At 40.3% G+C, this 24,695-nt stretch overlaps 2 protein-coding genes across 2 annotated transcripts; one reads left to right on the plus strand and one right to left on the minus strand.

Annotated features, from left to right (window-relative positions):
* Nucleotides 1-4,537: 4,537 nt before the first annotated feature.
* On the minus strand, nucleotides 4,538-9,477 carry LOC118785806 (lanC-like protein 3). The gene is made up of 5 exons (XM_036540742.1): nucleotides 8,773-9,477; nucleotides 7,949-8,072; nucleotides 5,865-6,062; nucleotides 5,274-5,481; nucleotides 4,538-5,189 (listed from the first exon to the last, which is right to left on the minus strand). Exons 1-5 carry the CDS (start codon nucleotides 9,307-9,309, stop codon nucleotides 5,030-5,032), a joined length of 1,227 nt encoding a protein of 408 aa, XP_036396635.1. The 5' UTR covers nucleotides 9,310-9,477; the 3' UTR covers nucleotides 4,538-5,029.
* Nucleotides 9,478-13,778: 4,301 nt separating this feature from the next.
* LOC118785803 (cytochrome b-245 heavy chain) lies at nucleotides 13,779-21,198 on the plus strand. Its single transcript, XM_036540740.1, has 13 exons — nucleotides 13,779-13,823; nucleotides 13,907-13,999; nucleotides 14,440-14,550; nucleotides 14,688-14,772; nucleotides 15,287-15,432; nucleotides 16,173-16,354; nucleotides 16,755-16,887; nucleotides 17,024-17,116; nucleotides 17,677-17,930; nucleotides 18,717-18,879; nucleotides 19,783-19,929; nucleotides 20,345-20,469; nucleotides 20,979-21,198. The coding sequence occupies exons 1-13, from the start codon at nucleotides 13,779-13,781 to the stop codon at nucleotides 21,094-21,096; spliced, it is 1,695 nt and encodes a 564-aa protein (XP_036396633.1). The 3' UTR covers nucleotides 21,097-21,198.
* Nucleotides 21,199-24,695: the final 3,497 nt, after the last annotated feature.

Here is a 24,695-nt window from a genome sequence, read left to right on the forward strand (position 1 = left end):
GCCAAATTAACCCACATGTACAATTATTTTAAGTATATTATTTTTCATTTTTTTGTTTGTTTTTCTATGCTGTTCAAAAGCATGGATCAATTGACACTTGACCTTAATCTATCATAAACTACAGGATCTCATCCAATCAAAATGAAATTATTTCCTCATCCCAAGGACGGCCCAACCCTTTGCACATGTGCAACCATGTGTGTGTGAATGTGGCAGGGCAGAGATGTTTTAGCAGCTCCTCTTTGGGGCTCAGTTTTACTGGAGTAGACTAGTAAATGAAGAGGCACGTGGCATTGTTGAAATTTTTACATAATTCACCGAAAAATTTTGTACAATACTTTTCTCTAAAAATGAAAATTTGAGGTCCTGTTACAATGATTTAACATTTCCCATCTGGCAACACTGCTGCCATCTTAGGCCCCTTTGACTTACCTGATGGTAGGGACAGTTTGTGTTCTGCTCCTTTCAATAGTATGAAGTGTTTGAAACTCCATGAAAGCCCAGCGTAGTTACATAAAATATTTTGCGAAAGTTTATATATTGCAATGTGGGCCTGTCTGACTTTTTAGAAAGTTTAACTTGATCGTAAAATAGAATTGAATGATATTGGCTAATTTACCTAACTTTGGCTACAAACGTTCTGGAATGGATACTTTGGCTAATGAAGTGTTAAATGGCTGCCACCAACATCCTATCAAAATTCACAGCTGTAAGTATTTTACATCGAGGAGCTAGGGCTGTCAGTAATGTTATGTCACCGTATTCATGTCATTTTTCCTATCAGGTATGTTACCTTTTGGATATGTTTTCAATATGTATTTCTATACCATGTGAGCTTTGGTGTTTATACTAGCATTTTTGAAATGCTGACAATTGTCGTATGCTAAAGAGAAAGATGGGTTCCAGACGGGTGTCCAGCTGTTGTGTGTAGCTGTGCTTTTAATTCCATATAATAACATCTGGATGTAAACGATAAATCCACTATATGATCACTTGTTGGTTAGATAACCAACAAGTTTGATGTATCTGCTGGCAGAGACAGAGCTTGGGATGTCAGTCATTTTTACCATCTGCTTGACCACTGTGTTTAAGTCATTTTGCCTGCCGGACAACTATAAGAAACAGGGCACTTGGTCAAACCCAGGATCCTATGTGTGTGTGTCCATTGTTGCTAGTCTTGACCAAAAAGAGGGGTTTCATCTGGTGCTGTGACTTGGATATTTCATAGGATGACATCAGACTTGGCAGGCTCCACTATTACAGTACAAGCAGGGGGCCCTTGAAACTTCTGGAAGCTTACCACACACAGGGTGGTGACATTGACATTGACCAGCGGCAATGTCAGGCATTTCCTCACCTTTCCACCAGGGGCCACCAGAGATCATGGATAGGAAATCATCATGTCCTCCCCTTATCAGAGCAACTTACAACATTTGAAACTGTGGATCATAAAATTATTTTACACCAACATGAAAATTGGGTTTGCCTTTCTGGTGCATTGCTAAAACCATTTCAGGCTTATCTGACAGATAAACACTTTTTGCTGCCTAGGAGACTATGCCTCAGAAAAGGTAGACATACGGAATGCCACAAGAATCCATTCTTGGTCTGTTGCTCTCTTCTTTATATACATGCTGCTCCTTGGCAGTCATCAGAAAGGCACTGTTTTTCAGTTATGCTGATCATACTTAATTACACATTTCTGTATCACCTGAGGATGTAAGCTCAATCAATTCCCTAGATAGATATATTACTGAAATACAGTTTTGGATGCCACACAATTTTCTCCAGCTTAACCACAATAAGACAGAGGTCACAGTTACTGGAGCAAAGGTTCAACGGGAAAAATATTTAAGAAATTAGGGCCTGACACTTTTAAACACTGAACCTGAACTTAAGAGGCACAGTATTACTCTAGATGCTAATTTGAGCTTTCAGACTCATATTAAGAATGTAACCAAAGCTGCTTTTTAACTTCTAAACATTGGCAAAGAATGGAAAAGAAAGACTAATGCACGGTTAGGAGTCCAGTTATTCATTTCTTCATAAATACGCAACACCATTTCTGTTGTTTTATGCACAGAAAACTTCTATAAATATTTGTATTAAATATTTTGAAATTAACATTACACAAAGCTAAATTCTTGCAAGGAAATATTAATTTCTGATTCATCAGAATTTTTTTTTTTCAAAATTTATTGTAACAACTTGCTTTTGAACACCACCATTATTACAAACTGACACAAATTGGACACAAAGCCTCTAGAAAATTACAACTACATAAAGATAAACATGACATTTACAATAACAAATATAATATCCAGTCCAAACATTGCAATTTCCAAAAAAAAAAACTTTCAGAATGTGTAGGTATAAAGTATTATAGCAATTCATACAGGGCTGCACAGTACTCTATGTATTTATACACTGCACTCCGCTTACAAGACTCACATCCATCCAGAATCATTCATTTCTCATAAGCAGATGATTGTTAAAATCATTACAAATGAATGGACAAAATGGAACTGTTTTGAATAATAGTTTTTTTCTCATTCAGTTTAGAAACGTCCTTAGCTAAATACTCAAAATGTGGAACAAAGTGCATTTGAATGTACAGCATTTCCATACAATCCTTAACTGAATAAATGACATAAATTGAATTAAATATAAAATAAATAAAAATAGAAAAAATTAATTACTACATACATTACTTAACATTTTAATTAATATATTAAATTAAAAAAAATAATAAATTAATGAAAACATGGCCCCTGTGGGGCCTTGCTAGCATTGAGTAGTTTAATATACTTTAGCACAGTCATTGTCCTTGGTACAAACAGTCTAGATTCACTTTCAAATTCAACTCTCAATTTATTAATGGGTATTTTAACTCATTATGTGCCACTGCATTGCATTGCATTGAGTATCAAATTACATGTGTGCAAACCCAAAATGATTCATATAAGCAAACTATTTGAAGCTTATGAATATTTACACAGAATTTGTATAGCAATGATTCTGTCCCAGTGTTTTTGATGACTAAAGGCAGTAGATTCCTTCAACAGAATTTCTTATAAATGGAGTGCACTGTGGAAGTATTTTGCATTTACCTGTAAAATTACCATTCTCACTGGCAGGATTTCAGTTAACACACATCACATCTTAACTGTTAGCTTGCTGCTCTCTCTGCACACAATATGTACTTTTCTTCAGGGGCCAGTTTAAATCAAGATAGTAAATACCAGCTGTCTGTCAGTTCATCAAAACAAATTAGCATTGTTAAAATCTTTCAGAATCTTTTCAGACATTTTTTAAAATCTATGTGAGATGAATAAAATCAACTCTCCAGCACAGTAGGATTGATTTTTAAAAAATGAATTCAAGCTTCACTCCTTTTGTTTTGAATAGCAAAGACACAAATAATTACCACTTTTTTATATTGTTCATTTTATAGTCTTTAGTTCAGTTGTGTTTGGATAATATTTTCTGCATAATGACGAATTTCGTAAGGCGGTTTGAACCGGGTCCACCATGGAATACCCCAGTACAGTGCTGCTATGTGTCTGTCCTTTCCAGTAGCAGTAGCCTCACCCCAAATCAGTGGGAATATCACTGATAAATCAAATATCCCACAGTCAGGGATGCCCAATGAGTATATTGGACACATGTAGCTTCTAGCCAAAATGGCCAAAATCCTTACTACCCATATACACTGATCACACACATCTCTCCCTACTGGAAGTACAGACTTATCAGGCAGGTCTCTGTCTCTGTCTCTATCTCCCTACTTCCAGTACACACTGCTGTCCTAGATAGGGTGTCTACACTAATCAGAGGAGAGTGCATACCATGAGCAGAGAGAAGCAGCATGCCCTTTTTACATAGTGGAGACTGATTATCTTCATGTTGAAGAATTCACTGCAAAACTAAACTCAACATCAAAATAGCAATGAATGTGTCAGACTGTAATAACTGATTGATTGATTAGTAATGTGTAATGTGAAATAACTGAATGATGTAAGTGAACTGTCAAAAACAACCACAGAAAGGCCGATGGGCCAGTGAAACTGATGCATAGTGTACCATTGCATACGGGTGAAACAGTGCATATTCACTTCAAAATGGACCAGGTCCTATTTCCTCCAGGATGCAATGGAAATAGTGGGGAAAAAAATCCTTCATCTACAACATGACCCATGGGGAACAACCCAAGCATTTGCATGGGTTGTTCCCCAACATCCACATAGTGTTGAAGTATTCACTGAGATCTTGCACGACATAGGAAAGCCACAAGCCCATATACCACAGATCCAACGAGGGTAACTGCAAACAGGTCATGATCAGTGCTGGAGTTGCTCTAAGATTTTCCACATTACAAGCTCACACAGTGTAACACAGGCCAAATCAATGCACATGGCACCTTCACTGCAATCGTGTGCATCAGTTTGGACGAAGTGGAATATACTTAAAATGAATCAAATGTGTGCAGGCCTTTACCCAGTAAACCAGATGTGTCCTAGAGCTGAAAAACCATTAAAAAGGTAGCAAAATGTAAAAAAGGTAGCAAAATGTAAAAAAGGCATTTTGAGATATTTTGGTCTTCATTAAGTCAATCCATTGGGTTGGTGACAAATGATGAATGCTAAGCTAACAGGGGGTGTGGTCTTGCTACATCTGTGTAAAGGAGATGACTGCAATAACCATAAGGAGGTTGACGAGGCTGGTGAACACAGCAGAGGTTTCTAAAGAGGGAGAAGCCTTTCACACAACTGTATGCCACCAAAAACACGAACATTTCGCTAACTGCCAAATTTTAATACATGAATTGCACTATGTCCTCTGACCCTAACAAATCACAGTCACTTTAAAATATAAACACCCTAATAGTTTTTTTTTTTTTTTTAATCCACCTGAGTTATCTCAAGCTACTACCACCACCAGAACAAACAAGAGAGAAAAATTATGTTTCATCACTAACGTTTGCTTGAGCTCCATCTGGTGGTCACTGTCTTGTCGTCTGTGTGAATATCTACACAAAGACACTGAGAAGCGGAAACTCTGACTTGTCAGGCTGGAGGAGGTCCACCAGAAAGCACACTGTCCCAGAGAGGCCCTCAAACAAGCTGTAAACGCTGCTCACAGAGCAGGACCCGGCCTTGAACTCATCAGTGAACAGGAACTCCGCGAACCTGTGGAGACGTGAAGAAACAGCATGAAGATCACGCATTCCTCACGGGCTGCCGCTGAGGAGCTACTGGTAAAAAGGTCCTTACCTCTGTGCGCGGTAGATGTATTTGGAGTTTCCTGTCAGACGGTACAGGAGCAGGAAGACATAGGCACTTCCCGCAATGCCATGGCAGATGCCCGGGCCTTTCTTCAGTAGACCCTTCTGCCAAACCAGCTCCCCACTGCGGATGCACGTGTCCAGGTACTGCGGCTTCTTGTTGATCAGGTAGGCTTTGGCGAACAAGTAGGCCACACCTGGCAATGACAGAATGTGTAATAAAGTTTTTTTTAGAAATGCTTCTGCACCTGATCCTACAGATCCACAATCCTGAAGAATTGACTTGCCTTTCAACCTACAGCTGACTGACACTTTTTTATGTCTGTCCAATTAATAGGTCAGATTAAGTCATTGATATCTGAGCTTGAACTACGACCTAAAACCAGTTGCCACAAGTGGGCTAAGAGCATTACCTTATGGGTACCAAGAGGACTCGTTTGATTCATTAATAGCATAATACAGTGTTTGAACACTGTACCCTCAAGCCAAGGATTGATTAGTGCCATAATCAAGTGTCAGAACACTCTACTCTTAACCCACGGATTCGTTAACATACAGTAGCGGTAACCGGGCCTCTCACCTGGAGCTCCATGGCACCAGTGCACCAGCTCGTTCTCCCTCTCAATCATAGCACCCAGCTCCGCCGGCCAGTTACAGTTCTGCTCCTGGTTCATCAGGAAGTCCACACTCTGCCATACTAGCTCCCTCTCACTTGCTGACAGCAGCTCCTGGTATGACAGCAGCATCTGCAGGATGGAGGACAGGCCGTGGGCCGCACCTGTGAAGGAGACGCATGCACGCGCACGCATACACGCACACCAACACACACACCGCATGCACACACCCATGCATATAGACGCAAAAACCCACACCACATATGCATGGGTATCAACAAGCACACAAGCAAACACACACGCACAAGTGCAAACACACATCACACATGCACGCATGCACAAAAATACACCCAAATACATGCATACATAATAAATGCATGCAACATACAAAAAGACACGGCCCACATGCACACACGCATACATGGAAACAGACACACCAATTGCACAGATGCAAACGCATGCACACACACGTGCATTCGTAAACAAACACATGCAAACATGTATCGTGCATATACAGGCATGCATACACATATGAATACACACCCACATATATGTAGTTACACACACACACAGACAGACACACACACACACACATTCAGGCCACAAGCACAAAACACATAAACATGCACGCATATTTCCAGGCATGCATGTACATGTACACACAAACATACCCATGCACACACACACACACACACACACACACACACGCGCGCACACATAGACACACATACAGTGACTTGCAACAGCACTGACTTATAAGCATAATTCTACATCCTATGTGTCTGGCCATGTGAACATTTACATATACTGGAACTGGAAGGGGAAAACCATGTTGAACTGCAATGACAAACTTTGAGTTCTGGGTGTATGTTATACATTTCCCTTGTTTGTGGCTTTACTCAGAGATATAATGAAGATAAAGTGCCAAATGTAGTATTTGCAACAACTAGGCACAGTCTGGTTAACTTCTTCCCAGAAGAATACATTATGGTCAAGAACAGGATTTTGCCAAATATAAACATTTCTTCTTAAGATGAAGCATAAGTCCTCAAGACCGCAAGTGCACATGCTTATATCCACCCAGGCAAACACCCCCCCACCCGCTACCAACATAATGGTACTGCTGTCATATTAAAGCTAATGAGAAACTGGAATACATGCAACCCCAAGTGCAGTGAAATAACAATGGCATTAATGTCTGATTTAATCACACATTTATTTCAGGCGGGCCAAACCCATAGTAGTCTTTAATTATTTGAACCCACATTCAAACTTTAAGTGAACATGAGAACAGATAAAAATACAGTAAGTGAGTCCAAATACACTCTTTTGTGTTTTTTACAATTACAAAGACTGCTGCAAAATTTAACCCATGTCCAGTTTCCAACTTTCTTTTAAAGGTTACCATAAGTATGGAAAAGAAAGATGTAATTTGAGCAAGCACGCAATTTTTTAAAAGCAATTCTGAAAAGGTGTCATTTAGTGTAGGGAAGGAAATGCATGAGGGAATTATTATGCAATGACAAGCATACAGATTAATCGGGATTAGAATGACATGCAATTTCTGTTGAAATGGGATTTAAAGAAATCAGAAATAAATGAATCAATAGCTGAATTTTGAATGTTTATTTCACCACCACCTCATCTAACAATCTGTACAAATTTTGCCCAGTGTTAAAGTCTATGTTTTCATGCAAACATTGCAATAACCTCTTTGCTTACTAGGACTTTTGTGTTGGTGTGAATGTTAAATCTTCCCCCTGAAAGACTTCTCCATCCGGCACTATCAAGGAAGAGTAAGGTTAGCTTTAATAAGAGAATACACAACAGGCTCAAAAAAAAGTGGTGATGTTAGAGGCAAATGATAAGGATCACTGGGAAGGCCTCAGTGGCCTCTTTTTGTGCTCACTACAAGAAGTGCCCACCTAGCATCTTGGGCTCTTTGGCGTAAGTGCAGAACAACAATGTAATTAAGTGAGGTAGCATTGCTGGAATAACAACGGAGGAAAGAAGATTTTAACCCTGGGTTTGAAATGCTAGCAGCTCTTACCCAAATACTCTGTTCCGTAGTACGAGTACATGAGAGGAAAGGCTTTCCTTTTCTTTCTTGCGTACTGCTTGCCAGACTCAATTATGGCCTGACAAATAGCCTTTATTTGATCCGGACTCAGTATCTGGAAGAAATGTCATAGAAGAATGATTCAAGAGACCAATACTCTCAACATTTTTTTTCTTTGTAAAGTAATTACATCACTTATGGCTCATGTGCTGCACTTAACACATCAAAATCAAAATCCACCTGTCATCGGGAACAAGCAATCATTTGTACTCACTCACAAACCTGCTCTATAGACTACATTCCCCAAGCACTACTCCTGTGCACAGACTACATCATCCAAGCATTCCTACTGGGACGACTAGATTACCAAAGCAGTCATTCTGGGCAGACTACATTACCCAAGCACTCCCCCTTGTGTGGATTATTTTACCCAAGCACTCCCCACAGTCTGCCCTTTTATGCAGTTCTCATGGAGATATTTTAAGGATAAAAGTCAGACAATATAAGCATCAGGCTTACAACAGCCAAAACCATTAAAAGCTTATGTCCACATCTGTTAATACTATTGATTTTAGTGCTTTTCCAAGCTGTCCACTGCAAAATCTTTTTTGGACATTCTGTTAATGGCACATTCGTATTTTCCCTCACAACAGTCCCCTCTAGTGGCTACAAAGCGTTAATGAAGCCATGTTCGAACTATGGTTGTGTGAATTGAGGCAGATGAATGAGTTACACCTATGAAAGTTACGTTATTAGCACCACTCTCAACAGCATGCGAGTGATACCTTTCCATTCGCGCCCTCTCGGGTTCTTACCTCTATTTCCAGTTTCTGTTTCAGCACCAGAGCAGCGCAGAGGTAACCCGCTCTGCCCACGAAGAGTTCATCAGAGCCGCACTCGAGAAAATTAATTGGCGCACACACCTCCCACAGGTTTCGAAATTTGGTGAGGGGCCTCACAAAGTCGGACAAACCCAAAGCTTTGTAGACCATGGCAGCCACAGCATAAATGCCCGCCCCGCCGAGGAGAAACGCAGCTCGCATGTTCTTGTCTGGCTCCGCGTCAACGTACCTCATGGACAGGTCTATTATCTGTTTCGCTGTTTTAAGGTAGACGTCCTTTTGCTGAGAAAATAAAGGGGATTCCGAGACATAGTATAACATATATGCCACCCCAGCTGGACCATCATACAGCCCCCCGTCGCAGTCGTTTGAATCAAAAGGCACCTTCTTTAGGATCTTCTCTACTGTCGCAATCACAGTGGGCACTATCGCCTCATTGCCTTGCCCCGTGCATAAGGCACCTCTGTAGTCTGCGAAACGGTTTGCAAAGCAACGCTTGTTTTCCATCATAGACGACAGTGAGAGAATGGGTGAAATTTAGGAATATGCTGATCCTAATACAATCCCACTGTCCCCTTTCCGAGCTGCGTATTAACCGATGTAGTATTAACAATGTAGTACTAAAGTGAAAAAAATAAAAACCTTTGGTTCAGTTCCAAGACATTTCCCGTTGACAGCCCATCGGTATCGTTGTTGTTTCCATGGAACCCGGAAATGGTATATTCTTGATACCAGTGATTTGTGGGACTTGTATTTTCCACAATGATAACAGAAAATTCTACGCGCAGAATTGTTACTGCGCAATACAAATTGATCCAGGCTAAAATGTTCTTAACTGCATAGCATTCTCACAAATCGTTTTGCTTTTTACACTTAAGCAAATAGTATATTTAACATTTAACCTGAATATTCACGCGTTATTTCTGAGCTCTTGTCCACGAATTAACCACATTCATGGATAGGGTACCACACGCTCAATACATCCTGAATATGCAACAGTTCTTAAAGTCACAACCCCTTCTGGTCACTTACATCTAAAAGGAAAGCATTTCCTACGCGCTCTGCCTCAACTGTTCCTTAAGAAGTGGTATTTAATGTGATGTAGTGGAATTTTAGAATTTTAGTTGAATTTTAGAATTTTAATTTAGAATTATTTAAATTCTAAAATATTGGTGTATGTAGACTACATTACATAATGGCAGAATAGGGAATGGCCAAGGGAACAGGTTTTGAGGACCAGTATATCTTGGCCTACTGGATGTCAAAAGGTAACTGTAACAGTAAGTTTACTAAGGGCACAAAGAAAGTATGCAATTACAACAAAGATGCCCGGTCTCGGGCTCGTCCAAAAACCTCCTCAATGGCATAAGGCAACATCAAGAGACGGCTCGTGTTGGAGGAGGTGAGAAGACAGGAGGAGGCAGAGCGACACGCCAGGGCCGTCTCAATGGCGAAGCAGGGCCAATGGACTAACTGGGAGAGCCTGGAAAAGAGGAATCTCAGCTGGCGTGACATCTGGGAGACGGAGGGATCTCAGCTAAGTTTTGTCATCAGAGCCACTTATGGCCTCCTACCCACACCCCAGAACCTGAAACAGTGGTTGGGAGAAGACCCCACTTGCTCCCTTTGCCAAACACCTGCATCACTAAGGCACATTCTAACAGGATGCACTATGAGCCTCACCCAAGGGCGTTACACCTGGCGGCAAAACCAAGTTCTCAGACACCTGGCATCAAACTTGGAACAGAGGCAAAGCACCACAAATGCCTTCCCACAAACATCGGCAGGAAATGTCCACTTCACACCATTTGTACCAGCAGGCCACCCTCCAAAGCACCATATAACATCAAAGGATGCAAGCATTCTGCAGGCCGCTCGGGATTGGAAAATGGACGTGGACTTAAAAAGAAGCTAGTGTTTCCCCGAGACATTGTGACTACAACACTCCGGCCAGACTTGGTCCTGTGGTCCACGACAGCCAAGCTGGCATACGTTGTGGAATTGACAGTACCATGGGAAGATGGCGGTGAAGAAGCCTATGAGAGGAAAAAGACCAAGTACTCTGAACTGGCAACTGAAGCTGCCCAGAACTGCTGGAAGACCAAGATTTTCCCTGTAGAAGTAAGATGCAGGGGATTCACTGCTACATCCATGACCAATCTACTGAAGAAGATGGGCGTGAGGGGTCGCTCTCTCCAGCAAGCAATCAAATCCTTGTCAAATGCAGTGGAAAAAAGCAGCCATTGGCTTTGGATTAAAAGGAAAGCCAACTGGGCTGCAAGATGAAGACAGGAGGGTATAGAACCGAGGGGGGTGTACCTGGGACGCCAGATATCACTGTTGAGCCCTCTGGAGATGTCGTGGGATTATCACCGAAACATCAAAGAAGGAGGGTGCCCACCTGATGACCCCAATGACGGACCTACCCTCCCTTTCATTAATCATCAATCCCACTGCCAACATCAACAGTGCCGATTTACCACAGGGATTGAAACATCAAGTCCTATTAGCTCTAATAATGTTATCAGAGTTTTTGTATCCTTACAGATTTCCACAATCATTCTGGGAACAGAAGGCAGGGAGTGGTTATTTCGTAGTCACTGTGTCATGTCTATCACTCTTATTTGCTCAGCCTCAATGGGGCTTATGCAAACCGGATGTACAGTACAGGGAGGGAATAGAAAGAGTAGCGGTTAGCCATTTCCCTAAGTGAATTTCATAAGGAAGTATTGGATAGCTTTTGGTGAAACAGCTGTTTAATTTAATCTAATTGCTGCCAAAAGTGTCTGAGGTGTGCTATGGAGGGCTACATTCACGACGTGATATATTATCAAAAGAAATGAGGAGTTTCTCTCAGTTCTTTCCTGCCCAGCTGAAGTAGGTCGCTCACTCTCAGGCCTCCCATTGAATAAGACAGGTCAAATCCTCTGTACAGGCATCAATGTTTACGATGAAGGGCTGTTGGGGATTAGGGTAGGCCACAACATAGTCCCCTTCCGGCCTGGTAAATGTGACCAAAAACAGTGTTACACTCTGAGATCAAATGCAACAGCAGGGGTGCAGCAGAGTGCATAAAGCAGCAGGGGATGAGGCAGTAGGTGGGTACCCTGTGAACAAGCTGGCTCTCTTTAAAGGTTCTCTTCAAAAACAGAAACGGAGACATCTGAAATAATTATTATGAATAAAATACAAGAGATGCAATTAGAAGAAATAAAAGTGGTTAAAAGAGGACTATGCTTATTTAAAACAATGTGTAAAAATTGTCAAAACTCCATCTTATATCCTTACAACTTTCTGTCATAGTACATTACTAGGCTTTTCTCCCTTCTGTGTATGTGTGTGTGTGTGTGTGTGTGTCTCACAGGTAGCTGAGGAGAATGTGACTCAGGTACAGTGATGGACAGCTGAATGAGATATTAAAAATGACATCTATATTTTTTTCTAGTGCGTCATTAGTCCTTTCATAACTCAGTTAGAGGAACACCAGTCTGGAAATCTAGAAATGATTTCATGTTTGAAATATTTCTTTTACTCTGATATCCTTGTCTAATCCTTGTTTAATCATTTTGTCTAATCCTTGTTTAATATCCTTGTCTTGACTTTGGCACTTGGAAGAGGAACTTCAGTAACTTTAATTTCATCTTTGCCAAAGTCATTAGGCATTGACAGCTCATCCAATAAAAAAAATAAAAAAAAAAATAAAAAAAATAAAAACTGAAGCTGCAGAGCAATTGCTGAGGGCATAACAAGGAAATGCCTTTGGATTTGGATATAGGTCAGGGGAGTGTCTAGGTATAGGGTACATGCGAATAGCCTTTATTTCGTGTGGCAATAAAACAGTGTTTAATAGAAAAAACACTGTAGATTTCAAGTGCATGGAACATACTACTAATTTCAGGAACAAGGTCAGGCAGGGTTTTTATTATGCGTGACCATATAAATCACCAGTTCATCATGCAGTCACAACACACTAGGTCTCTCTTTTACAATTCCTTCCTTATGCCTCCTTCCTATTGATATTGCTTGCTGCTGTAGCGTAGTGCCAGGAAGTGGTTTCCCCACGATGAATCTGAAATTATCAGTCTATAGCATGGTAGTGTTTAGAGGCTGTGAGAGTTGTGAAAATGATTCACCACATTGACATATGGCCCATGTACTGGAGCTTGTTTTCTCATACCGACTGCTATATTATAGGATGATGAAATGCAATAATGAGACAGGACAGGATCTGGCAATATCTTACATTTGGATCACTCTGATTAGACCCACAGTCTGATCATCTGAATGTTTGAATCCTGTCTGTAATGTGTTCTGCTCATTTCATGAATCAACTTCAAACTGTCGTGAGAGGTTTCCAGTCCACAGCTACAAGTTACAAAGCCAAAAATTATGAGGGTAAATTTTTAACACAACAAAGTTATTACATATTAATAATGAACTAAAATGATGTGTTTGTTTCATATATTTCATTATATTTCATTATATTTTCAAGAAGACATATAAATAACAATTACCACAATTGTCTGTTTGGAGAGAGCTAACATGAAACAATAAGAAATAAGCAAAGATGTGGTTCATGAAAGAAATACACTGTAGCACAGTTGCCACATGTTGCAACTATTTCTATCTTTCTAGCTGCATATTTGTACACCTGTGTAAGCTACGTAAATTGTTCTGGATAAGAGTGTCTACTAAATGACAGTAATGTAATGAAGTGTAGTGTAATGTATACCATTGTAGCTGAACCCACATGCCTGATACATATCGCGACCTGAAATAACTGTATGTACACTAGCAGTTACTGTTGGTGAAGTGAAAGCAGGAGAAGAGCGGTAAATAGCTTTTTAAAAAGAGAGGCTACTTCCTCTTACAGGGCAAAGGCAGCTGGCCTTACATGAATTTCACTTCCTCCTCTGGTCCTTCAGAGCGCAGTATATCTCCAGCCTGCTCACTCTCAGAGCTCACTCTCTCCTCTCACCATGGGCAACTGGGTAGCCAACGAGGGACTCTCTAGCTTTGTCATTGTGAGTGTCTCCTCTTTCCATCTGTCTGTTCTGCTCTGTTTTTGTCAACCGAACTGACTGAGTTAAATTGGATTTTTTTTCAGCTGGTGTGGCTTGGGATCAATGCTTTCCTATTTGTGCACTTTTACATGGCCTTTCTCACTGAGAGGTTCTACTACACCAGGGTTCTCCTTGGGGTAAGTGAATGAATTGTGTTCAGCTCAGCATGGGTTAACCAGTTTTTTGGGTCCATGGCTTCATTTGTAAATTAATACATGGATCTCTAAATAGGTCATAAATGTAAGCAATATTTGCATACTTTCTCTGGTTCGAACATTGTACTGTGGAAAATGTTACAAATTGAGGAAAATGTTACAAATTGATGAAGCTCAGTTCTTCTATTTGCAGTTAATTTGCCAGTCTTAGTTTAGGGTCTGGTTAAAAATAGCTCAAAGTGTTTACTCCATCGATGTATAAAATATTTAAAACAACTGAATGGCAGATTTTCCTTTCGGTGGCGATGGCCATCCTGTTAGAAAGAGGAAGCAGGTGTGTGCGTGGCTGCAAAGGGTGTAGCACCTGCAGTGGAGCTGCACTGTGACTGGCTGAAAGGACTTGTGTTGCTGTCTCGCTCCAGCACGCCCTGTCATGGGCCAGAGCCCCTGCTGCCTGCCTCAATTTCAACTGCATGCTCATCCTGCTGCCGGTCTGCCGAAACCTGCTCTCCTTCCTGCGAGGCTCCGTCCAGGTGAGTGTCAATACATACATAGCTAGGTGCATTTATAACGTGTTTAAAGTACATGTCATACAGCATATATAATTTCATATTTTAAAATAAAAATAGCTTTTTTCCATATGTGGACTTTGCTATTTGTGTGTGTGTAGCGCTGCAGCCGCAGTGCTGCTCGGCAGCTGGACAGGAACCTGACCTTCCATAAACTGGTGGCGTACATGATAGCCTTTCACACCGGTGAGACCTTTGTTTCTCTACCCTGTTGTAATATATGCACACCCAAAGGGACTGTGTGTCTCTGAGCCTGGCACTTCTCCATGGAGGCTAGTATTTCCTTACTACTGACTGGAATTGTTCTCACTGTTTAACAATTGGCTGTCATCCAGTCCACCTGAGCGTCATTAATCTATATTTATATATCAGTTGAATCGTGAAAATATATCTTAAATTCCTCCAATAATTTGACAAGTATTGAATTATATAACCTTTGGAAAGTATTTAGTTAGCCAAGTAAGCAGGTACTAGGTGGAGTGGGTTAAGGCTTTGTTCATGTACGATATGTGCAGCTGCACACTTTCACAGGGGTTGAGCATTGCAGATAAAAATCCTTTAGAATGTAGCATAGCTACATTAACACATAAAATCACTTAGACTGTTTATTATTAATTATCGGCCACTGTGTGATGCAGTTGTATGCATAAAGAACTGCAGGACAACATGTTTTCATTTTCTTCATCCTGTCTCGTGTCAGCTGTCCACATTATGGCTCATCTGTTCAACTTTGAGTGGTTCATGGGCGGCCAGCTAGACAGCAACAACACCTTGCCCTATGTGCTGTCCCAGATTGGCAATGGAGACAACCGGTCTTTTCTGAACCCCATCAGAACCAGAGACACTGTGAGTCCTCATTCCTATTGGCTCTCCAATTTGTCAAAGAGACAACAATGAGAAAAATATGTAACCATGTTCATTCTACAGGTGAAATTATGGATGACAGGCTCAGCACTAGTGAGCTGCAGGTTTAAACACTTTCCTCACTATTGTTGCCACAGAGAGAAGATTACCCAAAGTGGTGTGGATAGCAGGCCTTGCAACAGACAGTAGGCTCAGATGTGATTATCATAGTAGACATGGTCCACATCCATATCAGTTCAGAGGAGTGGTGGGTCATACTTTACATCATAGTGGCCTTGCACCTGTAAAATTACAGTAGCAATTCACCTCTTCATTTCAGGGAAATTGTTACCTTATACTTTGTGTCTGTGTACATGTAATTACAGTTGATCACTGATCACTGATCAACTGAACAGTGCAACCGAAATATGTTACCATATTTTACCTGTATTCTTAACCCTTATCCTGGGCTGTGTAGAGCTACTATAATAACGATAATATGTGCAAGTGCTATGTAAATACACACATAAAGTGTACATATGTAACAAAGTTGAATGTTTAAAGTTTTTCAGTAAGTAATGTGCAACAAGATTTATGTACAGAAATACATACGTAATTATAAGGGTGTGAAGGTCTAACTATGTAATTACGTATGTATGTAAAGTCTAACCCAAAAATGTAAAAAAAAAAAAAACAAAGCACATTAAACTCATATACTCTTTAAAAATTTTTCCTTGGTACAGAACCCAACCTATGTGATGTTCACCACCATTGCTGGGCTGACTGGAGTGGTGATCACTCTGGCTCTGATCCTCATAATCACATCCTCCATGGAGGTCATCCGCAGGTCCTACTTCGAGGTCTTCTGGTTCACCCACCACCTCTTCGTCATTTTCTTCATTGGCCTGGTTATCCACGGAGTTGGGTGGGTGCTCCACTTTTATATGACATTACATTGTCATCTAGAAGATGCCCTTATCCAGAACAACTTGTGCATCTAATGAAGTAGCAAGAAAAAGTTGTGTAACCAGGATGCCTCTAACCATGCGTGAATGAGCATCAGTGCCAAACATAAGGCTGAGATTGTGAATGTGTGCCCAGACAGTGAGCCCTTTTAGGACCAGGGTAGAGTAGCCCTGCAGGCGATGTGGTCTTCTAAGACCAGGGTAGAGTAACCCTGCAGGCACTGTGGTCTTCTAGGACCAGGGTAGAGTAGCCCTGCAGGCACTGTGGTCTTCTAGGACCAGGGCAGAGTAGCCCTGCAGATGCTGTGGCTTTCGAGGACCAGTGACTCAGACTTTCTCCGTTCTTCCTCTTTTGGCCAGGCGAATTGTGCGAGGCCAAACGGCTGAGAGTCTGAAGCAGCACAACCCAGAGCAGTGTGCCAAATACTTTGAGACATGGGGACAGAATGGCACCTTTTGTCCTGTACCAAATTTTGCTGGGAACCCACCAATGGTAAGAAATCACTGATTAATACAAAAACAATAACCACCATTTTCACTGTCTATGTAAATATTGCTTGTAGATCCTATTGCTTTTCATATTGATTTTCTCTCATAATTTGTTTGGCTGCTGTTGCTTTTATTTTCAGACATGGAAGTGGGTGGTGGGACCAATGTTCCTGTATTTGTGTGAGAGACTAGTTCGATTCTACAGGTCGCAACAGAAGGTTGTCATCACAAAGGTAAGTGCTGCTGAAATGCAAGGCCTGCTCTGATGGGTCCTGCCAAACATATACAGATATTATGCTTTAAATAGTATTAGGGCTGATCTCTGCAGTGCCTCTCCTTGAAACCGTTCTTGTTGCCCTTCTCTTTACTTTTAAGGGCTTCCATGTGCTCACCAAGTTGAGCCCTGAACTGGACACACCATTTCATTAGTCTGAATAAGGCATTGTGTAACACACACTACTTTACACAACTTCATTAGAAATGCCAAATTTAATTTGCTAGATGTCTGTCCAGTTCTGGAATCTGTGTAAAATTTTATTTACTTTATTAATGTCCAAACTTTGTCTCACTGTGGTTTAGTGTAATTGCCAAATGCATCCAATTTCCTCCTTAAAATCATGTAGAGTTTAACCAGAGATACCATAATTACGAAACTGTTTCAATATGTATCCAGATGTAATTAAGTTTACGTTTTCTGTGTACACAATTTCTGTGCAGCACAGGAGTAGGTTTTTGCCATGCATCTCTTCACCCCCAAATCTCCTCACCACCCCTCCGCCCACCCTCCCCACAGGTGGTGATGCACCCCTCCAAGACCCTGGAGCTGCAGATGAAGAAGAAGGGCTTCCAGATGGAAGTGGGACAGTACGTGTTCCTGCAGTGCCCCTCTGTGTCCCAGCTAGAGTGGCACCCCTTCACCCTGACCTCTTCCCCAGAGGAGGACCACTTCAGCGTCCACATCCGCATCGTTGGTGACTGGACGCAGGGACTATACGAAGCCTGCGGCGGAGACAAGCCAGGGTTTCAGGACGCCTGGAAACTACCAAAGTAGGTTCAAACTGCACTGCTTTGTGTTAAAAGGCCATTATAAGGCCAAGTATTGATCAGAATTCAGAAACATTTATGTCCAATGAAAATAATTAAGTAATTTGTACATGTATATATACATGAATGTGCCATTTCCTTTTTTCTGATATTGCGATATGCTGGAAAATCTTGATTTTACAAAGGGGATGTGGTGTTGACAGTTACATGTGCTTCTGTTAGGAAATAATTATGTGAAGAGGAAGCAGGGAAATAGAGGATCTAAGCAGATTTCAGTCTCTGGGAGCCATACTGAAAGGGACACTTCTGTGGCCACATAGTACTGTATCATATTGTCTATAGCAGCTACCAAGCTGTGGGTGACTGCGTTAAAATGCACCTAAGCTATTCCTATCAAGAATTATCACTAGTTCATCCTGCTCTTATCATTTAATATGTCCTTATCTGCGGGAGAATTAAACTACTCTTTGTACCCTGAAACAATTTAAAATGTATCATAAACAAAATCCAGGGAAAGTGATTGGTTAGATGGTCCCAGCACATACCAAGTAAATTGCTTTCAAAAGACACAAAAAAAAACTGTTTGACCAACACCATTCCCTGGGATTTAATGTTTCAGAGAAGAACTCCAGATGAACTGATAAACCCTTATAATTACATACCCTCATAATTATATATAAGGACAATATAAGCCCTTATAAAGAATTCATTAAACATTAGTAGAGAGACTCATACTGAAATCTACAATGAGTAGTGACATCAAAAGTGGCCTGGCTCTCTTGAACGCAGGATGGCGGTGGATGGGCCGTTTGGCACAGCCAGTGAGGATGTCTTCCGGTACGAGGTGGTCATGCTTGTGGGTGCTGGCATTGGGGTCACACCCTTTGCTTCCATTCTCAAGTCGGTGTGGTACAAGTATGTCCATGAGAATGCCAGCGTGTTCACCAAGAAGGTTTGTATTTCCCAATGCGCTGCACCTTATCACCAACTAAAGTCAATAAATCAAGAGATTATACCTACAAAAATACAACCCAACACCCTTTTACCTCCTTCAACGTACTCCAGGGTCTTCATGGTTTAGATCTGAAACAAAGTACATACATAGGGCTCCTGAGTAACTCTAGTTAAGATGCTTACTTTGACCTCAAAGTGAGCGCTGCAGCCTAAGTTTGACCCCAACTATGTCATCCACTAATGTTGACTGGGACCCCACAGTGGTGGAGCAAATTGGCTTCAGTTCTGCGAGGTAGGATGGCCAGGGCTTCCCTGTTTCAGGCTGTCAGGCTCCTGTGAGTTGCTTGGATGTCAGTGGAGTAGCTCCTATCCTGCAATGTAGCTCCAGTGTAGCACGCTGTGTGATCTGCAGTGTGAAAAACAGCTGTTGGCTGCATGCAAGCGTTTCAGAGGATTGCATTTGTCTCACCTCAGTGCTCCTATGCAAGTGCAGAGATTGTCATGGTGAGACGAGCCTAGTGTTCACTACTCATTTTTCTGATAATATACAAGGTTTAAATTTTACCTGATAAGACGTTAACCTTTGAATATTGACATTAGCTGATGGCATTTCAGACTACAGCTTCTGAATTCTGAACTGGCGTGGAAAGACTAAGAGTCTACCTTGTTAGCAATCCTACTTGTAGCTTAGCAATTTAAATATTGAAAAGATTATTCAATCCTCTAACACTGCAATTTGATTGATGAATTTAGGCTAGGTTTACTTTTATATGACCTACACACTATTATGTAGTCAGTGACTGTACAGTGAATAATAAAGTTGCATCACAGAATAAATGATTCCATCACTTGAAGATGAACCGCAGATACAGAGGCCTGATTTTCATTGCTGATGTTCCAGATCTACTTCTACTGGCTGTGCCCTGAGACCCAGGCCTTTGAGTGGTTTGCAGACTTGCTGCAGAGTCTGGAGGGACAGATGCTGGAGAAGGGAATGACTGACTTCCTCAGTTACAACATCTACCTGACCAGGTGGAAGGATACAGAGGTGAGTTAGAGTGGACTAGAGTTGATATGAACACAGAGGAGCGTAAGTAAGTTGGCTGGGGTTCAAACCTACTACATGTTGGCTTGTCCTTAATTTTAAATAGGGAATAACAATGCAAGTTTTACTTTCTCTTTCCTTTACTACCCATTTTTCATGAATTTCAGAGACCAGTGGTCTCATAGTGTTAAGTACTGCAATAAATACTCTACTATGAGTAGGACATACATCAATGTGGTTTGACTGAATCCAGATCTGCATATCTCTTAGTGGGATAGCTTCATTCATTGTAAGACTTGTCAGATTTACCTAGGGATCCTGGGTGGTAAAGCGTTCTGTGATACACAATATGGACTTCATTTTTCTTTCTGCTGGTGATCGTTGCTTTGCTCACGACCATTTTTTATCCCTTGTGAAGGCGGCCCACTTCACAGTTCACCATGAGGCAGAGAATGACCCAATCACCGGACTGAAACAGAAGACCCGATATGGGAAACCCAACTGGGACACTGAGTTCAATACCATTGGAGCAAAGCATTCTGGGTAAACACAAAGTTTTCTGCCCCCAATTTCCACTATGATTGAAATTTAAAAACAAGTAAGAGACAGTTTAAACTTCCCAATTTTGTAAAAGTGCAGTTTCACAGTGTGCTTGCAGAACTCCATGAAGCACGACTGCCCTGCCCTGCTCTGCCTCCCACACGGATGCATGAGCTCTGTCACTAAGCCTTGTGCATTTTGCACATTACTTCCACAGGAATTCCCCTACAACTCATCCATTGGTGGGGAGTGTGTAGTATGTGGGGAAGTCATTCAGTGTGTGAAACTGGAGATCAAATTCAATGCTCTCTGTTAAAATCATCTAAGACTGGGCTAATATATTTTGTGCAGATATCTATTAACACATGCCATAGATTACAAAGAAGGTACTAGTTCTGTTGAGGTCAATTTATTCATACCTGTGTTATGATTTACCACAAAACAATGCCTGTGGCTTAATCTTATGTTTTATTTCTTTCTCTTCCTCAACTGCGTATTCCCATGTGTCACAGGTCCAAAGTTGGGGTGTTCCTGTGTGGCCCCACTCCTTTGGCAAAAGCCTTAGAGAAACAATGCCTGGCCCACTCCCTGTCTGGGGTTGACTTCATCTTCAATAAGGAGAATTTCTGAACATGCATTGGCACTCCACTCCACTTACTCAAACACCTTCATCTTCAAGCCTCCTAACCTCCTTGATGTCATCACTGTAGAGTCAGGACTGGCTACAGTCACTTTCCAAGGGCAGTATTATATTTTTATGCTTGATCTTATGGACATAAAGGTATTTTTAAGGTGTTTTTGCCATTTTTAAAAACATCAATTAGATGATTAATGAATGGCAATCCATGTATTGATACCTTAAATGATGCTGAAATAAACAGTAAAGTATTGTGTACAAATAAATAATTCATAGTTTACAATTTTCAGATGCTGTTTTTGTATATTTAATGGCAAAGATAAAGATTTGTTATGGAATGTCTATATCTGAGCATGTGCTATGGTATAAGTATAATGTAAGTGAGCTTCTATCTGATTTTACTGTACCTCAAACTTTTTCTCAGCTTAGAATGGAACCATTGAATGAAATACAAGTTAGTGTTAAATTATGCGGTTCACATTCGGACAGATTTAGACAGATGAAGACAAAACAGCGAGCCTTTTCTTTACGGTGTAATGAACAGTAGCCACATTGCTAAGACACCTGAACGGTTGCTACAATGTCTGGGGAGTTCCCTGCTTGCATCTAGCCAGATCACACATACTGTAATTTTCTAACTCTGGTCAAGATGAAAGAGCTTTATTCTGGGAAGCAATTCTTGACATGGTTTCATTTTGGCCGACTGCTAAACTTTGAGGTTGTAGAATGTGTTTCTTGCTCAAACATATGGGGAAATAACAACTTCACCACAAGAGTTAGCTCTTGATTTAACTTCCAAAATACAGAAAAATTACTCGCCCTGGTTTCAAAACATCTGTTCCTCTTTTTACAGTACTTATTCTTTCAAAACTGTTTATCTTTTATTGAACTTTCGCAAAGATTTTCTCAGGGTTCTGATAAGTATTCATGAATGCTATAAACATGTGTTTGCTTAGCTCTGATTAATTTTGATGGGGGGAACCGTTGCATTTACACTACCTCTTGGTATACTTGTATTTATAGGATGCTCTTGAAAATGAGATGTCTCTTCTCAAGGCAGTCAACAAATTTGTACATAAAGTAAATACCAGGATGTATGCTAGTATGTCTCAGCAAACTTTCTACTCTCCAATACTCAGCTGGCCAAAACAAGACCCAGAGGACATGGGAATGTTTATTGTGATATTGCAGAATGGAACATTATGATGTTTTCATTTGAACACGCCTCAAACCAGAAAAAATGTAACTACATAGTGAGTAAAACTTTCAAATCCCTTGTAAGATTTGTCATAATTTTTGTTGCATTAAAGCAATTAAATTGCAGCAATAAACATCCATACCTCAGGTATGAACATTAGACTATATTATCTGTCAGGTTTTAATAAAATATGTTTCCAGCTTGATTATGTTCATTGTAATAATGTTCATTCATGTGTATTTATTCAAATAAAAACTTTATTCAAATAAAAACTGTACAAACATTTTAAGATCTTAGTACTAGGTATTCTAGATGTTCAAAGTTACCTAAAAAGACTAAAAAATGTGGCATTAACTTTATTGAGTGTTGTAGTCTCAGTTTTTCCACTGTTTGAGAGGTAGATTTTTCCAGAATAATGTATTCTCACTGCATGATATCACTAATGCAATATAGTATTAAATTAGAGCACAGTATCACCACAGACAGAGTCTCCCTGTGACAAGAGGAACATACTCTGACCACAGGTATGAATATGAGCTATAGGTATTATTCTCAATTTGATTAAATTGAGTTTGACGTAAAAAAAAAAAATGACACAAATCTTCAGCAGTAGTAAGATCATGTTTGACTTCCTCAGAAATGTTTTTTCCATCAATTCACCATTTCAAATTTGTGTCTGCATTTTTTTTTAAAAAAGTGACCGACTTACCTACTATCATATTCATGCAGTTAAAATGTATATGAACAAAAATAAAGTATCTGAACAAAGCCCTGCACATATTATGTGTTAAACTATTGCTATTGTGGCATTTCTTCTGTATGAGGACCCAGAGGGAGACTGCTGGAAATGACTGCTACTAGTCCAACACTGTTGCCCTTTTCATTTATTAACACCCTATATTCCACTAAACAGACACTGGGTTTTAATAAGAGGGACATTCAGTGTATCTGACCGCTAGCAAGACATTACATAATCTGGAAAATAGGGTACAGGCTTGTATAAGGCTTGTACACTAGCTAACAAAGGTATGTCAGTAACCTGCCACCCAAATCTTACTTCGGCACCCCAGCACTCCACTTTCTAATCACAATGTGAAGGGCCAGAAAGCCCATTAAACACCAGTCCCTGATCATCTTATTGTTAACGTGAAAGGTACATGCTGGAATCTGACTATATAATGAGATAGGGTCTATTTGTCTAGTTCACACAGTGCTGGTGTGCACTGGTGACATGTGTAATAGAAAAAGGAATCTTATACAGCAATAAGTTATTAGGCAACGTAAAATAGACACAGAAATATGGCATCTGAACGGCAAGCATGACAAGTTTCTGACTAAAGACAGTTGGGAACATCTCTGTAGGACGTGTAATTTTTAGATAGGTAGGGGAATCTCTGCAAGTGTTGTAAAACTACATCATGCTAATTACACTGAATTTCACTGATTCCATCTTAACCAGAATAAACTATAATTCATAGTTGGCGGCAAAGAAGACAAAATCAGAGGTGTACACAAACAGTGGCCTCTTCACTTTTTTTCCTTACTTTTCAAACTTCCATTTGGATGGCTGCATATATTATGAAAACACCAGAGTTTGCAAATATTACTTGTTGTCTTAACTAATGGCATGCAAAAGCGAGCTTCTTTCATTTTTTTTAATGGTGCCAGCAAGTTAAACAATCACAACAAAAATGCTAATACTTTGATAAATTTATTTTTCAATATAACAACTTTTAAACTTTTTAAACTTTAAACAAACAGGCAGATTGCAGTACATTTGGCTTAATTGATTTTCATACTGGTTATGCTCCTCAAAGTCTGGCTAACTAGCTAGGTTCGGCTTTTCTTGGCCAGCTTTTCTTATCTATCTAGGGCTAGCTGCATGCTAAGTTCATCATCTTTAGTTAGCCAGATACCAGTTCAGATGAAATACCTGCAAATAAAATTTTCATTGAAATGTTCATGATATATGAGATAAGGTTCTACCTCAAATCATATTCATTCAAGAACGCTTTTTTTTTTTTAGAAGAAAGAGGTCTTCAAGGCTTCTTTGAAGGGTGAATGGATTTTACAAAGAATGTCAAGGGTTCTACACAGGACTCTTTATATCCCAAGAATTTTTTTCTATTGTAAATTGTTAGTTGGCTTTGTTTCAAATAGGGCTTTCTTTAAACTTCAGCATGAGGCATTTGAATGTTTTTACGTGTCCAGGCTGCCCTCTGCAATAGTTCATATTTTACAGTTCATATAGCCTTTATAGTTCTTACCTTTTAATATTTTCTGATGTATGTTACACTTACCGGGCCCTTTTATGCAGAGTGACTGAGAGTAGTGATAGGGAAACCAAACCTTTTCAACAGAATGAACCATTTGAATCAACTGTTTCAAAGCAGA

Source organism: Megalops cyprinoides, chromosome 11 (genome assembly GCF_013368585.1).
Source record: "Megalops cyprinoides isolate fMegCyp1 chromosome 11, fMegCyp1.pri, whole genome shotgun sequence".
Taxonomy (NCBI): domain Eukaryota; kingdom Metazoa; phylum Chordata; class Actinopteri; order Elopiformes; family Megalopidae; genus Megalops; species Megalops cyprinoides.